The 15,622-nt window shown below is 35.9% G+C and overlaps 1 protein-coding gene across 1 annotated transcript in view; it reads left to right on the plus strand.

Annotated features, from left to right (window-relative positions):
• Positions 1-2,263: 2,263 nt before the first annotated feature.
• The window catches only part of NCK1 (NCK adaptor protein 1), a 13,879-nt gene continuing 520 nt past the window's right edge, over positions 2,264-15,622 (plus strand). The window contains exons 1-2 of the mRNA XM_007937185.2: positions 2,264-2,489; positions 12,380-13,092. Of these exons, the coding sequence (XP_007935376.1) occupies positions 2,264-2,489; positions 12,380-13,092 (939 nt within the window). The remainder of the gene's footprint in view (positions 2,490-12,379; positions 13,093-15,622) is intronic.

The following is a 15,622-nucleotide window of genomic DNA, read 5'->3' on the forward strand; positions in this document are numbered from 1 at the left end:
GTATAAATTATCAAACAGTAAGTATCATTAACATCACACACAGGTAAAATTTTGGTGATGTTAATTCAAAAATCGTTGCAGCAGTACATCTAAGTAACTACCAGAAATTCAAGCTGAGTTCAGAAGAGGCTGTGGAAAAAGAGAGATAAATTGCTGATATCAGATAATTCTTGGCTGAAAGCAGAGAATCCCAGAAAGATGTTTACACCTGTTTTATTGGTTATACAAAGACATTTGATTGTGTGGATCATAACACATTATGGGTAACATTGCAAAGACAGAATTCTAGAACACTTCTTAAGTGTGCTTATACCAAGAGGCAGTCATTTGCACAGAACAAAGGGATACTACATGGTTTAAAATCAGGAAAGGTGTGTCTCAGGGTTGTATCCTTTTACCATATTTATTCAGTCTGTAGGCTGAGCACATGATGCAAGAAGCAGGACTATATGAAGAAGAATGTGGCATCAGGATTGGAGGAAGACTTATTTACAACCTGTGCGATGCAGATGACACAGCCTTGGTTGCTGAAAGTGCTGAAGCACTTAATGATGAAAATCAAAGTCTGCAGCCCTCAATATAGATTACACCTCAGCATTTTTCTTGTAGACAGTTGAATTACTTGTGTATCAGTTTGGTCCATTCCGGACTTGTTTTTATACATATTTTCAGCATTGGGGCTTTCTAGAGCTCTTTGGCCCCACTTGATGTGTCAGTTTTGAGGTCTCTGCTGAGCACTCTGTGTATTCAGCGTGGTTTTATTTTTGACTGGTGATAATGTGAACAATTCATGACTTTCTGTTAGCTTTTAAAATTGCTCACCTTATAGTTCTCCAGCAGTTATTCTTAACTTGGAAATTGTTCTTAGCCCAGCCCATAACTTTTGGGGCGGGGGGTGGGGTGGACAGGAATGTTGCTAGCATCTTTATTACTAATTGCCAAAAATTGGAAGTAACCAACATATTGATGAATATTGGTTCATCACTTGTAACAAATACACTACATAAAAGCAAGATATTAATAGGGGGAAATTCTGAGGTTGAAAGGAGTTCTGGTGGCGTAGTGCCTAAGGCATTTTGACTGCTAACCAGAAGCTTGGCAGTTCAAACCTTGTACCAGCCACTTTGTCGAAGGTAAACTGGGCAGTCTACTTCCATAAAAGATTTACCTCCTTGGAAATCCAAAGGGGGTCTCTCTGCGCTCTGCGTTGGAATCAACTTGATGGTAGTGAGTTTGGTTTTTTTGAGTTTTCTGAGGTTGAGTGGGTATATTGGAACTCTCTGCTTTCTGTGCAAATTTTCTGTAAACCTAAAACTTTTCTAAAGTATAAAGTCTAATATTAACAGAAAAAGAATAGGTACAGCCATGGCAAGCAGTTTTTCATTTACAAAGGATAAACGGATTTTTCTTGTTCCCCATGATTGTCTATTTTAATCCTTTTAGAGGTCACTTTTATTTTTACTTATTTTTTAATATTTTACTGTGGTTTGGGTGGAAGTTTACAAAGCATATTAGTTTCCCATTCAACAGTTTATATCCCATTAACAGCTTTTATATTCCCATTCAACAATGTTTCGTGACATTAATTGTAATCCACTCAATGTAACAGCGCTGTTCCCACTTCCTCCCTGGGTTCCCCATTTCCATTCGGCCATCTTTCCTGCCCCTTGCTGCCTTCTGAACTTTGTTTTTGGGTAGATGCTGCCCTTTTGGTCTTATATGGTTGGTGGTTCTAAGGGGTGTGTTCTGCCAGGGGTGTTAATTGTTCATTTTGTAGGCCTATTGTTTGGCTGTGTGGTGATCTCTGAGAGTGGATTAAGTTGTAGATTTGAAGGATGTCTAAGGGCCACAGTCTCAGGGATTCTACCAGTCTCTATTAGACTAGCAAGGCTGCGTTTTTTTAGTTCGTAAGATTTTACTGTATGCATTGTTGTTGTTGTGTTGTTATGTGCCATCAAGTCGGACTGACTCATTCAGCCAAAAATTCGTGGGGGCTCATATGCACATTTCTGGAACTCTTCTTTGGAGGAGCTCTCTTCTCCCTTACACCATGGCCCACAAATTCTAGCCTCCTCAACTTTCCCAAAGTGTGGGCTCTGCTTAAGTTTTCCTTCCCTTCTATTTTTTCTTCTATATTTTATTTTAATCCTCTTATATCCTGAGGTTTTTAGGTATGCCTCATGAAAAACATGCAGATTATTATTACTTCAGTCTCTAAGTAAAAATGTTTTCTCTGTGTTTACAGTGCTGAAGCTGCTGAAAGATGGCGGAAGAAGTGGTGGTTGTAGCCAAATTTGATTATGTAGCCCAACAAGAGCAAGAACTGGACATCAAGAAGAATGAAAGATTATGGCTTCTGGATGATTCTAAGTCCTGGTGGCGAGTTCGAAATTCCATGAATAAAACAGGTTTTGTGCCTTCTAACTATGTGGAAAGGAAAAACAGTGCTCGGAAAGCATCTATTGTGAAAAACCTCAAGGATACATTAGGTAAGTTGTTTTTGTATTAAGACAACAACAACAACAACTTTCTTTTAATGGAATTTCATTGCTTAATTCCTAGTAACAATATTTTGGCAACAGTGATGCAAAATTTCTCCCATGGCAGATGTTCAAGCCAGGGGGGCCAGTGAAGGTTATGACAGTTTCTTTAAATGTAGGCAGGTGGATCTGGCAAGAGTGATGTTAATGAACAGAACTGACTGACCTTTCAGTGGCTCCTGGGATTATGAGTGCCTTTTGGAGTCTAGAGACTGTTAATGGATTGAATTGTATCCTCCCCAAAATGTGTTGTAAATCCTAACCCCTATACTTGTGGATATACTCCCATTTGGGAATAGGGCTTTCTTCGTTATGTTAATGAGGCCATATCAGTGTAAGGGGTGTCTTCAACCAATCACTTTTGAGATATTAAAGAGCAGATTAGGCAAAAAAAGAAAGTAGACCTGAAGAAGACCAACACTTATCTGATGAGTCCACAAGCCCAGAAATTCTAAGGATGGCTGAATGAAAAAGCTGAGGTGAGGATTTTTTATGGTTCTAGGGGAAGGTGGACAGATAGAGACTTCCTCTAGAGCCAGTGCCCTAAATTCATACTTCTAGCCTTCTAAACTGTGAGAAAATAAATTTCTGTTGCTTAAAGTCACCGATTTGTGGTATTTCTGTTACAGTGGCACTGGGTAACTAAGTAACTTAGACAAATTCTGCCTCTAATTGAAGCAAGGATGTGAGAGAGATGCAGATTTGCTTCCTTGGCATCAAAAGCATTTTATTTTACAATGGCACATGCCTGTATTTTAACATCTAACAGATTGCATTCTGAACTTCAGTTTTGAAAAACAAACCACCATTTTATTCTTTTCTTTGATGAGAGTAAATTGAGGATCATTATCGTAGGTAAATGTGTACAGAACGGATCTCTTTCCAGCTTTGTTTCGCTTTTTGACTTTCTTTCTTCCTCTAGAGGTGCCTGCTGTGGTGGTACAGTGATTAAGCACTCAGCTACTAATTGAAAGGTCAGCATTTTGAACCTATGCACCAACTGTAGGAGAAAGATGTGGCAGTCTGTTTCCGTAAAAATTCCAAAAACTCACTGCCATCGAGTCGATTTCAACTCATAATGATGCTATAGGACAGAGGAGAACTGCCCCATAGCATTTTCAAGGCTGTAAATCTTTATGGAAGTACACTGCCTCATCTTTCTCCCACGAAATGGCTGGTCGGTTCAAACTGCTGACCTTTTGCTTTAGCAGCTGAATGCCTTAACCACTGTACCACCAGAGCTTCTTTCTGTAAAGATTGCCGCCTTGGAAACCTTGTAGGCCAGTTCTGCTTTGTTCTATAGGGTTACTGAATCAGAATCTACTTGACAGCGATGGGTTTTGTTCTTTTTCTCTTAGAACATAGAACTTTTGTTTTTTTAGAGGCCCTCCATTAGGGCCAGAAACTGAAGCCTGCTTCCCCTCGGGCTTGGCTGAGCTGATAGGAGGAAGGAAATGCACAGAGGAGGGGGAGGGAACTGGTCTTTTTTTTTTTTTTTTTTTTTTAAGATCAAACTTTTTGGCTAACAGGAAGGAATTGGGAGGAACAATTTCATTTTTGGTATTCAGGCAAGCATGCTATTGCTTTATGGTGCTTTACATATATAGAGAAAAGAAAAAATTTCTTCTTGGAAAAATAATTTTGGAGCAGTGTAGCATGATTGATAGATATGAAATATTACTAGTTGCTTTACATTAGTTGTTATTTCTTATACAACATTATTGTTACTCTGGAGTGTCATTTTAATTGTCAGAAATAGAAGACAAATCTGTAATGTTTTTAACCAGTTTAAAACAGCAAAAACTAAAGTACAGTTCAAAAAGTAAGATGCAGAATACCAGAATATCAGTTTCTAAGCTAAAAACATTTTCCAGTACTATAAAGATGATTTAGTAGATGGAATTAGCAATCTAAATTTTTACTGTGACATTTCTCTACTGTATCTGGGGATACCTACCCCTCCCCCTCTCCCTGATTTTAAAGTTTTGCAAATAAGACCCTTATTTTTAACAGTTTTTGAGTGGAAGACAAATCAGAAAGATTTTCCTTGAATAGTTCAAGGGACCAGAGTTAGAATCAGGACTATTTCTGATTTTATGAATGCTGGGTATTTGTTCAAAACATGTTGATTTGTGATATTGGACAGAATTAAGGTAGCTTTTGTCAAGAAAATATATCTGATAGTGATGCAGGCACTGAAGGACTATGACCATGCCTGTACTCGTATCCTGAGGCTAGAGCATATGTGACAGTTATTATCAAAAGATAGTTTAAAAAAAAAAAAAAACCAGTGTTGAGCAGAGGCCCTAGGTATTATGCAATACATTTTAAAAGCCAAATTACAAACCATTCTCATTATTGGTAAATACTCCTAACAAACTTTCATTACTATTTTCTGATATTATTGAGACAATTTTAGGAAAACTTTATATCTATTTAAGATTTTAAAAATCTCTGTTATCGTTATTACTGAAATGCAGTTGTCTTTGTCTGTATTCTAGGATGCTTGGGAAAACTCTTTGTAGTTAAGCTGTATAATGATTTTAATTCAATTTTGCACTATTTTCTTTTAGTGTTTTTATTTTCTTTGTACACAACTGCTCTCAGAACTCATTTCAAATGTCTTACCTCAGACTCTCAAGTTCTGCATCCATTTTCAAATTTAAATGTCACACATAATGGATTTGTTTCACAATGATTGTGCTGGTGGAAGCATTGTCTGTAAGTTAAGGAAAAGAAGAAGAAAGAATACTTAAATATGTATTTTTAACTATTAAAAAAGCATATGCTTTAAAGAGGTCACATTTGTGACCATCATGATATACTTATTTTTCAGGTTCTTTCATAGTTTAGGGAGAAAATCTCTTTTGAAAAGAGAAGCCACAGGAAAACTTTCTATTACCTGGGTGTGGGCCAAGTCACATGGATTGGGTGTGGGAAGTTTCAGTGTTGCAGAACAGACCAGGAAGCTCACTGAAAATTATCCAGAGCTGAGTAACAAACTGACAAAAGACAACACTGCATTTTTATTGAAAATGGATTGGCTAAACGTCTTTAAAGATTTTTTCAGTAAGTTAATCTGTTTATTAAATCCATGGTTTTTCTTGTTGTGGTTTTTTAATTAAGTTTTTTTCACTTTTATGAACTAAAAGGAAAAAATTCCATAGAGAGAATCTGGTGGGTTTATGTAAGCTGGTACTTTATGTTGTTTATGAAATATAAGCTAAATATGATATGTGGTGTATCAAATAATATTTGTTTTGATTTGATAAGTAAAATAATTTTTTAATGTTTTAATATGAATTGCTTAAGTAACAAACAGGAAAAGGATATAAACAGTTTGGATTTGATGCAATTAGTTTTAATCTACTAATTTCAGTTTAACACAGACATATGAAGTGAATTATGAATTATAAACATACTAAAAATATTAGGAAAAAACGATTGAGTTGGCACATTCCTTCATCTTCAACCTTTGAATTAATATGACATGTTTTAGTTCTTTTAACTTAAATTTTAGAACTGTATAAAGTTTAATAAAGTATCAGGATGAAAAAATTATTTAATCATTGTAAGAGGGCTAGAAATTGCTATTTTAGTGAGCCTGAGATTAGATATTTGATATGAGTTCTGAGAGCAATTGTGAACAAAGAAAATAACACTCAAAGAAAGTAGTGAATTCTTGGTATGGTGTTTGAGTCAGATCATAAAGTAGTATTAATACTTACAAGAGACTGATCTGTGACAGCCTGTTTTATTATCTTATGGTAGTGAACTTGATTTGATGTCCTTGAACGTTTCCATGGTATTTCTATAAAAATGAACGGGAATTGTTGTAGAAGTTGCTTATGCATAAAAAGCCTAAGGGGGAAAAAAAACCTGTCAAGAGATTCCTGGGAAAAAGACAAAATGGATAAGGAGCAAGTACTTTGCTGAAAAGAATGTTGTCATTTTAATACGAAGTCTGTAATTTCTTCTTCAGTTAGTTTTGGTGGCTAGGTCCATCCTCTGGAATATGTCTGTTTTGGGAAGTTGTTTATTTTTTTAGATCTTTGCATTTTCAGAAAGTTTGGTTTTCTTCTTAATTCATTTTTTAACGAATTTTTAATTTTTTACTCATTTGTTTTTAACATAGTTTTACTGTAAACCAGTCACAAATCATAGAGTAAAACACTAATATTAACTCATGGTAGGGAGGCCAATGACAATAGTTTATTATTAATAATATAGTGAGTTTCATATATAGGTTTGGTCTTAAGTGATGTTCAAATAAATCATATTAAAATGGTAAAAAAATAATATGTGAATCATTGATACAGTGATTTAGTACATAATGTTATCAATGCAGTGATAAAACTATCATTTTCTTTGTTGAATCCTAGCAAATTAAGAGTTCATGTTAAATGCATCTGTAAACTGAGTAGTACATAATGTTATCAGTGCAGTGATAAAACTATCATTTTCTTTGTTGAATACTAGCAAATTGAGAGTTAATTTTAAATGCATCTGTAAACTGAGGTTCAGGATTTTGAGATTTGTAACCAAACTTTTCCTTTCCTCAGTTCTTATAGCCTCTCCCAAACTTGTATTTATTTTGCTGGTCAGCTTGTCAGAGTAGACACTCACTTATCTACTCTCTGAATGAACTTAAATGTAGATGAAACAGCATATTTGCTCTTGGTATGGTAGTTAGAAGAATACCCTTAAAAACAAAAAACCACAATATTTTAGATAAAACAGAGAATAAGAAAATTCCATGTTTATCAAATAGATGGAATCAACAGATGAAAATATAAAAATTTTAATGGAAACCTGTAATAGAAAGAACATCATATAGTTATTATTTCTGCTCCCAGATATACCACTTACCAGTCATGTGACCTAGAATATATCACTAAACTTTCCTGATTTCCTGTTTCTTATTTATAAAGCAGTGTGTTATGCAAGACTAGATGATCCTGGAAAGTCCCTTCTAACTTTGTAAGTGTTATAGTCCTTGTAAATAACTGAACAGTCTTACATGTGTCCTAGAAATCAGGGGAAATTCATGAGGGAGAAACTGGTTTTGGAGAAAAAGAACATATAAACAAAATTACAGACGAAGAGATAGTATTTTTTTGGGCCCATTCTCTTGAACTAATTTAGTTAGTGATTTAGATGAAGGAAAGATAAGATGTCATACTTAAAGTAAGGAAGACCTAGTGTTGAAAGCAATAACTAGTATACTGGATTCAGAAATATTTTTGGAAGCTAAAAGCTTAGGTGGAAGTGAACAAGATGATTATGAACAGAAATATAAAAAACTGTATTAAGTTTCAAAAAGGAATTGAAATGATCAGTGAGAATCTGTCTTGGCAGCAGTTTATGTGAATAAAAGTAAGAGCTGCTATGGTAATGTAGGTAGTGGCGGGGGGGGCGCCTCTTATTGCAGTCTATGGTGGTATTGATTGAAATCTATGTAGTGCTCAGGTGAAGTGATGCAATAGCTGTCTTATATGTTGTGCTGGCTAAATGAAACATAGAGTAGTTTATCCACTTTGGATAAACAAATTTTAACAATGATGTTGAAAAACTTGGGTGCTTCCAAGTACTGCCATCTAAGGATTTGGAAACCAGGTTATATAAGTAGTCTTTATGAGTACAAAGATTTGTCTCTGGAAGAGGGAAGACTGTCATGTGAAGGTGGAATAGTCACAGTGCTTCACCAGGTTCTTCAAAGCTTTTGAGTTTCTAATGTATTGTTCTGTTTAAGAAACAGTGCTGTAGGAAGAGAGAAGATAGATAGATTAATAGATAGGCACAGGGCCTTAAAAGAGCATGGGATTTTGGTAACTCAGGTTCTATTTTGACAGGTGTTTCCATGATTTCCACAGCAGGAGAAAGGGAATGTGATGAATCACACACTCACTGTCTCATAGAGGTTCTACTTGCAAGTGATCTATGTCCCTTCTACTTATATCTCAGGGAGCTCTGGTGGTGTCGTGCCTAAGGCATTTGACTGCTAACCAGAAGGCTAGTGGTTCAAACCCACCAGCCAGTCCTTGGATGGAAGGTTGGGCAATCTACTTCCTTAGAGACACACTTGCCTCAGAAGCCCAAGGAAGGGTCTCTATGAGTCGCAGTCTCTATGGCAGTGAGTGAGTTAGTTAGTTCAGGAGTTTGATATGGTTGTAGTATTACTTGTACCATCATTGTGTCAGGAAAAAATAGGTAAGAGGCTGAAGAAATGCTTAAAACAGAGATCAGAGAGGGCTTTGTGTTGCATAGAAAACAAATATTCTAAGGTTAGGTTTCCCTGACATATTCTGGCCTATAAGATTAAAATACAACAATTTTTTTTTTTTTTGGGGGGGTATTTTTCCCCTCTTGGGACTTACAGTCTAAAAATTTAATTCTTTTATTGACAATTTCACATTTTTCTTTACATGATCTTTTTCAGAATTGAAAAATAATTTGAGTCTATTCTTTATGTTAGAGGTTTAACTTTCTTTTTTTGTGTTCAGTTTTAGTGAATTTAACAAACATTGATTACCTGTTATGTGCACAGTTCTAGGTGCTATAGGGAGTGCAAAAGTTCAGTGACACAGAACATATCCTTCTGGAAAATTATGCTGTAGTAGGTGGACTTAGAAGACAGATAAAGGAAAAGCTATGATACGGGTACCTCAGACATACAAAGTGAGAATAGGATATTTAAAGAAAAGGGAGACCTTACTTAGAAGTGGAGGTGAGAAATTAACATGGATTGGCAAGATTAATAAGATAATAAATAAATTGTTATTTGTGATAGTATTTCTTGAATGGGTATATTTTTGAAAGGTCGAAGTTATGATAAGGTTTTGGGGCAAAACTAGCAAACAAGGTAAACTAAGTCATGAAGATGGAAACATTCTGAGGATTTCAAGTAGCCCATTTTTATTAGAATTTAGGGTAGATTGATGCAGGGTGTTGTCAAAAGATGCTGTTGTAAAAACATTTACGATACGTACTACATTCTTTACATGTTGTTGTTGTTGTTGTTATATGCCCCCCGTCGAGTCGGCCCTGACTCATAGCGACCCCTCCTTGGGTTTCTGAGGCAGTATCACTACGGAAGTAGGATTGCCCAACCTTCCTTCCGAGGAGTGGCTGGTGGGTTTGAACCGCCAGCCTTCTGGTTAGCAGTCAAGTGCCTTAGGCACTATGCTACCAGAGCTCCTAGTTTATTCAATTAACATAATATATATGAGGTAAATAGTATTTTCTCCATTCTAAGCTCAGAAAAGTGAAAGAGCTTGCTTAAGATAACACAACTAGGAAGTCATAGAGCTGGGATTTGAACCCAAGGGCTAATTTCAGGGTCTATGCATTTTTCAATATTCCATATCATAATCCTTGAAAGGAAAGAAGAAGACAATGTAGAGAGGGCCTCAGGTTCTTTGTAGCTATTTTTCTTCATTTATTAGGCAGTGAAGAGTTGGCTTTTTGAGCAGTGGAGTTAATCTGAATAGAAGTATATTTTTAGGAATATCAGACTAGTTGATAGTGATGATGGTTTGAAACAGGGAGAAATTAGATTCATAAGGAAATTAGGAAGTTGGTGAAAACTCAGGTAAGATGTAACAGTCCTGAGGTAGCACTGCAGTAGTAGGAACGCAAAATGTTGGCAGTAAAAAGATATGCTAAGATGACCCTAAGGACTTGATGTAGAATTTAGAACAAGCTTTTTATTGAGGTAAAATTGGCATAACATAAAATTAACCACTTTAAAGGGTACAATTCAGTGGTATTTAGTACTTTGTAACAATGTTGTGTAACCATTACCTTCAGTTGGTTCTCAAAACATTTTCATCACCCCAAAAGGAAATCCCGTGCAACATGTGCTCCTTCCTCTGGCCCCTGGCAACTACCAGTCTGCTTTCTGTCTTTATGACTTTACTTATTGTGGATATTCATATCCTTTTATGTCTGGCTTCTAAGTTTAGCTTTAAGTTGTCAAGCAAGGTTCATCCACATTGTAGCCTTTATCAATACTCATTTCTTTTTATGGCTGAAAAAATTTTGTTGTATGTATATAATTATAGTTCATTTATACATCATCTGTTGGTAGGCATTTAGGTTGCTTCCACCCTTTGGTTTTTGGAAATAGAGCTCTTATGAACATTTGTGGCAAGTATTAGAGTCCGTTTTCACTTCTTTTGGATATATACATAGGAATGGAATTGCTGAGTCATGGAGTAATTCTGTGTGTAACTTTTGGAGGAACTGTCAGCCTGTTTTCCATAACGATTGCATTGTTTTACATTACCACCATTATAAGTCTCAATTTCTCTGCATCTTCATCAATGCTTGTTGTTTCCTTTTCTTTATTTTAATTGTCATTCTAACATTGTGAAGTGGTAGTATCATCGTGGTTTTGATTAGCATTTCCCTGATGACTAATGATATTGAGCATCTTTTTGTGTGCATTTTTGCCATTTGTATGTATGTCTTTGGAGAAATACCTATTCAAATCCTTTGCCCATTTTAGAAATTGGGTAGTTTGTCCTTTTGTTGTTGAATTGTAGCAGTTCTTTATAAATTCTGTATTCTTGCCCTTCAGGTACATGATTTGCTGAGATTTTTTTACGGTTCTTTGGTTGTCTTTTCACTTTCTTCACAGTGTCCATTGATACACAAAAATTTTTAATTTCGATTATGTCTAACACCTATTTTTTGTTGGTTGTGCTTTTGGTATCAGAAACAAGAATCTATAGTCAAATTGAAAGTCATAAAGATTTACTCCTTATTTTTAAAAAAAAAAAAAAGGATTTCTAGTAAGACTTCTATGGTTTTAGATCTTACATTTAAGTCTTTGGTCCATTTGGGTTAATTTTAGTATAACAATGTGAGATAAGAGTCCAACTTCATTGTTTTGCATGTAGAGATCCAGCTGTCCCCGTACCTTGTTGGAGAGACTGTTCTTTCCCTGTTGGCACCTTTGTTGAAAATTAGTTGACCATAGATTTATAGGTTTATTTCCGGACTCTCAGTTCTACTCCAGTGATCTAACCTATGGTATTATACTGTTTTGATTACTGTAGTAAGTTTTAAAATTGGGACATGTGAGCCCTCCACAGCCTAGGTGTGAGAACTAAAAAAGCAAATGGGAAAACTACCCAGGCATAAATATAGTATTACATTGTATATAAAATTTTAATTAAGTTACTGTTTTAATTCCATACAGCTAATTGTGGGGTCTTAGTTAATGAAGTAAGACAAAAGAGTATGGATTGGGAATGCCTTTGTGTACATAGGTTGTAGATATGACAGAGGTAATCTGGCTGTATTTAAGAGGAAATTCATTAATGTAGGACAAATTTACTATAAATTTTGTTATGCACTTATTTTAGGGCTTTCGTAAGAGAAAAGATGAGTAGGCAAACTGTTCTTTTAGTAACTGAAATTAAGTCTTTTATTTGATTATGAAAAGAGAATTTGCATCTTATTTCCAAGGAGGTATATACAACATTGAAATTTGTTATCTAAGTACAGAGGCTTAAAAAAACTATACAGAGTTTAAAAAAAAAAAAAAACTTACAGCTATATAAGTTCTGACTCATAGGGACCCCCATCGGGTTTCCAAGGCTGTGAATATTTACGGAAGTAGATTGCCCCGTCTTCCTTCCATGAAACAGCTGGTGGGTTTGAACTGCTAACCTTCTGGTTAGCAGCCAAATGCCTTATGTACTACACCACTAGAGCTCCTTATGCAGAGTTAAGATCTTTTTTTTTTTTTTTTTTTAATAATAAATATTAAATTTTTTTTTTGGTAATCATTGTTTTCTGTTCTTTCTCACTCCCCCTTCTTATTTAAACAGGCATTGGAAAAGTAAAAAGAAAACCTAGTGTGCCAGACTCTGCATCTCCTGCTGATGACAGCTTTGTCGACCCAGGGGAACGTCTCTATGACCTTAACATGCCTGCTTATGTGAAGTTTAACTACATGGCTGAGAGAGAAGATGAGTTATCTTTGATAAAAGGCACGAAGGTGATCGTCATGGAGAAATGTAGTGATGGGTGGTGGCGAGGAAGCTACAATGGACAAGTTGGATGGTTCCCTTCAAACTATGTAACTGAAGAAGGTGATAGTCCTTTGGGTGACCATGTAGGTTCCCTATCAGAGAAATTAGCAGCTGTCGTCAATAACCTAAATACTGGGCAAGTGTTGCATGTTGTACAGGCTCTTTACCCATTCAGCTCATCCAATGATGAAGAACTTAATTTTGAGAAAGGAGATATAATGGATGTTATTGAAAAACCTGAAAATGACCCTGAGTGGTGGAAATGCAGGAAGATCAATGGAATGATTGGTCTGGTGCCAAAAAACTATGTTACCATTATGCAGAATAATCCATTAACCTCTGGTTTGGAACCATCACCTCCACAGTGTGACTACATTAGGCCTTCACTCACCGGAAAGTTTGCTGGCAATCCATGGTATTATGGGAAAGTCACCAGGCATCAAGCGGAAATAGCATTAAATGAAAGAGGGCATGAAGGAGATTTCCTCATTCGTGATAGTGAATCTTCGGTAAGTTGATTCACCAAGGTAAACGAAAACTGGGCTCTAAATTTTTAGAACAGTAGAGGATTGGAGAGGTTAAGTGGTTTCCCTTAAGTTACTGGTTGCTGTCAAATTAATCCTGACTTAGGATAACCCCATGTGTGTCAGAGTACAACTGTACTCCATAGCCTTTTAGTGGCTGAGTTTTGAGAAGTAGATTGTCAGGCCTTTCTTCTGTGGCACCCTTGGATGGGCTTGGACCATCAGCCTTTTGGTTAGCAGCTAAGCACATTAACTGTCATCCAGGGACCTCACCTCCCTAATGTTATTAAAGTAGAAAATAAATGTTCTGAAGCTAAAATCAGTATTGTTTCCAAAAGTATCTAGTCTGAATAAAATTTAGTCCTGACAATGATTCTACACTAGGTATGACCTTGTTTGGTTCTTTTGGTTTTAAAATATTTTCAGTTACATTATACTAAAAAATAGAGAAAATTGAACATTGACTTCTTCACTGAGAGTAGAGCGATATAGTAGACTAAACTGGACAAACATTTCTTAAATTGCAAATGATATGCAATGTGTAGGAATGTAGTCACTCTAGTCCTTATAATATACCAATGATCATGAAGATGGTGAAGGACAGGGCAATGTTTTATTCTGTTTGATATAATGTTGTGATGAGTCAGAGACAACTTGACAGCAGCTAACAACAGTCATAATATAGGAAGTGCCTTAAATTTTTTTAAAGTGATAAAGTTTCTTCATAAATTGGTGGTTTAGACATTAGAATGCACTTTTTATATGCCTCAAAAACCTTACTGTATTTGAGATGCATTTGCAGTGAAAGGTAAATTAGTCGGGGCCGACTTGACGGCACATAACAACATAACAACAACAAATTAAAGATAAAACAAAACCATGCCTAAGGCATTTGACTGCTAAGCAGAAGGCTGGTGGTTCAAACCCACTAGCCACTCCTTGGAAGGAAGATTGGGCAATCTACTTCCCTAGTGATATCGCCTCAGAAACCCGAGGAGGGGTCGCCATGAGTCAGAATCGACTCGAAAGCAGTGAGTTTTGTTTTGGTTTATAGTTAAATAGGTTCTTGGGGACTGTGAAGGATATAAGAACTTAATGACTCTTTTTCCTTAAATATGGTCTTTCTTTTTCTTTCGTAAAAGATGTCACTACTTTTTCACTTATCAACTCATAATTAGTATGATTTTTTTGTGTAGGTACAGAAGTGAATGTATAGTTTATAAAAGGTTGAAAGAAAGGAAAAACCTGTGTTGGTGTGGTGTGCATATGTGTGTATATGAAAGAGAGACAGATACACAGTCATTGAGAGAGAGTGAGATTAATTGAACTGTCTGATGTGAAAGTCAGGAAAATGGAGTCTGCACCTAACCCCCTGGGAGAACAAGTGGTTGATGGGAAGTAAGAGTGGTTGGATCTGTTTTCTATTAGATGCCTGACATGGGCCCTGCTCTCCAGGGCAAGCAGTGGGCAGAGGGCTATAGGAAGGGAGTGACCTTAGAATGGGTGATAAAAAAGTAATAAGTGTGAGATGTTACTAACAAAAATAAAGTTCACTGTTTGAAACTTCCACAGTTTCAAAAAATTGTATAAAAAAAAGGTTTAGGGTTCATGATCTAGACTGTTTAGAGTGTTAAAAAAAAAAAAATAAAACACGTAATTAAGAAAGTAGCTTAAATGCAGAATACAGTGTACTTTCTTTGGGGTATTTGATCATAGATATTAACCAAAATATACCATTAGTTTCAGCAATATAATCCTTAGTGTACAGGTCTCAAATGGCGTATTTTGTTGGTCTAGCACGAGTGTATAATTTTTTAAAATAACATTAGAATTTATTACTAACTTGAAATATTGGGATTTATTGTAAAAATTTTGACTTCAGACTTCGTTTATAAAAATAGGAACCTGTCAGCATTGAGCTCATATTCCCATAAAGTAGCAGTCACAACTGATAAGTGACCATTTCCTTTAGGGTATGTACTGTTGTTCACTATGTTCATCTGACCCCTGCTCTGTAGCTTACTTTTTGGCCCTTGTAGGCATTTGAGTTTGTGATTCCTCATTAGGATTTAGGTTAATTCTCATCTCTGTGTCCTTTTCTTTGAGAATTCAGGGTATTATCTTTAAGATAGCAGCTAGTCACTACAAGTTACAGAGAGTTTAAAATTTTCTCATTTATTTCCCCAGTAGTCTGACTGGAGCAGCTAGTTCTGTGCTTCAGATATTAACTAAAGGATTTACTGTGAGCATTGTATAGAGTGTATTAGACTTTGGAGTTCAACTGCTTGAGTTTGAATCCTAGTTCTTTTATTAACTAGGTGGATGGTGTTTGGCGAGTTAGCTTCTCTGAGCCTTGGTTTTTTCATCTGTAAAATGGGTTTGTTTTGAGGAGTAAAGGAGATAATAGTCTATGTAAATAACTTAGCACAGTGTTTGTTGTTGTTGTTGTTATATGCCCTGGAGTCAGCCCTGACTCCTAGCGACCCCTCCTTGGGTTTCCGAGGCAGTATTACTA

Source organism: Orycteropus afer, unplaced genomic scaffold, assembly GCF_000298275.1.
Source record: "Orycteropus afer afer isolate SDZICR_OR568_19922 unplaced genomic scaffold, OryAfe1.0 scaffold00003, whole genome shotgun sequence".
In the NCBI taxonomy this organism is placed as follows: Eukaryota; Metazoa; Chordata; class Mammalia; order Tubulidentata; family Orycteropodidae; genus Orycteropus; species Orycteropus afer.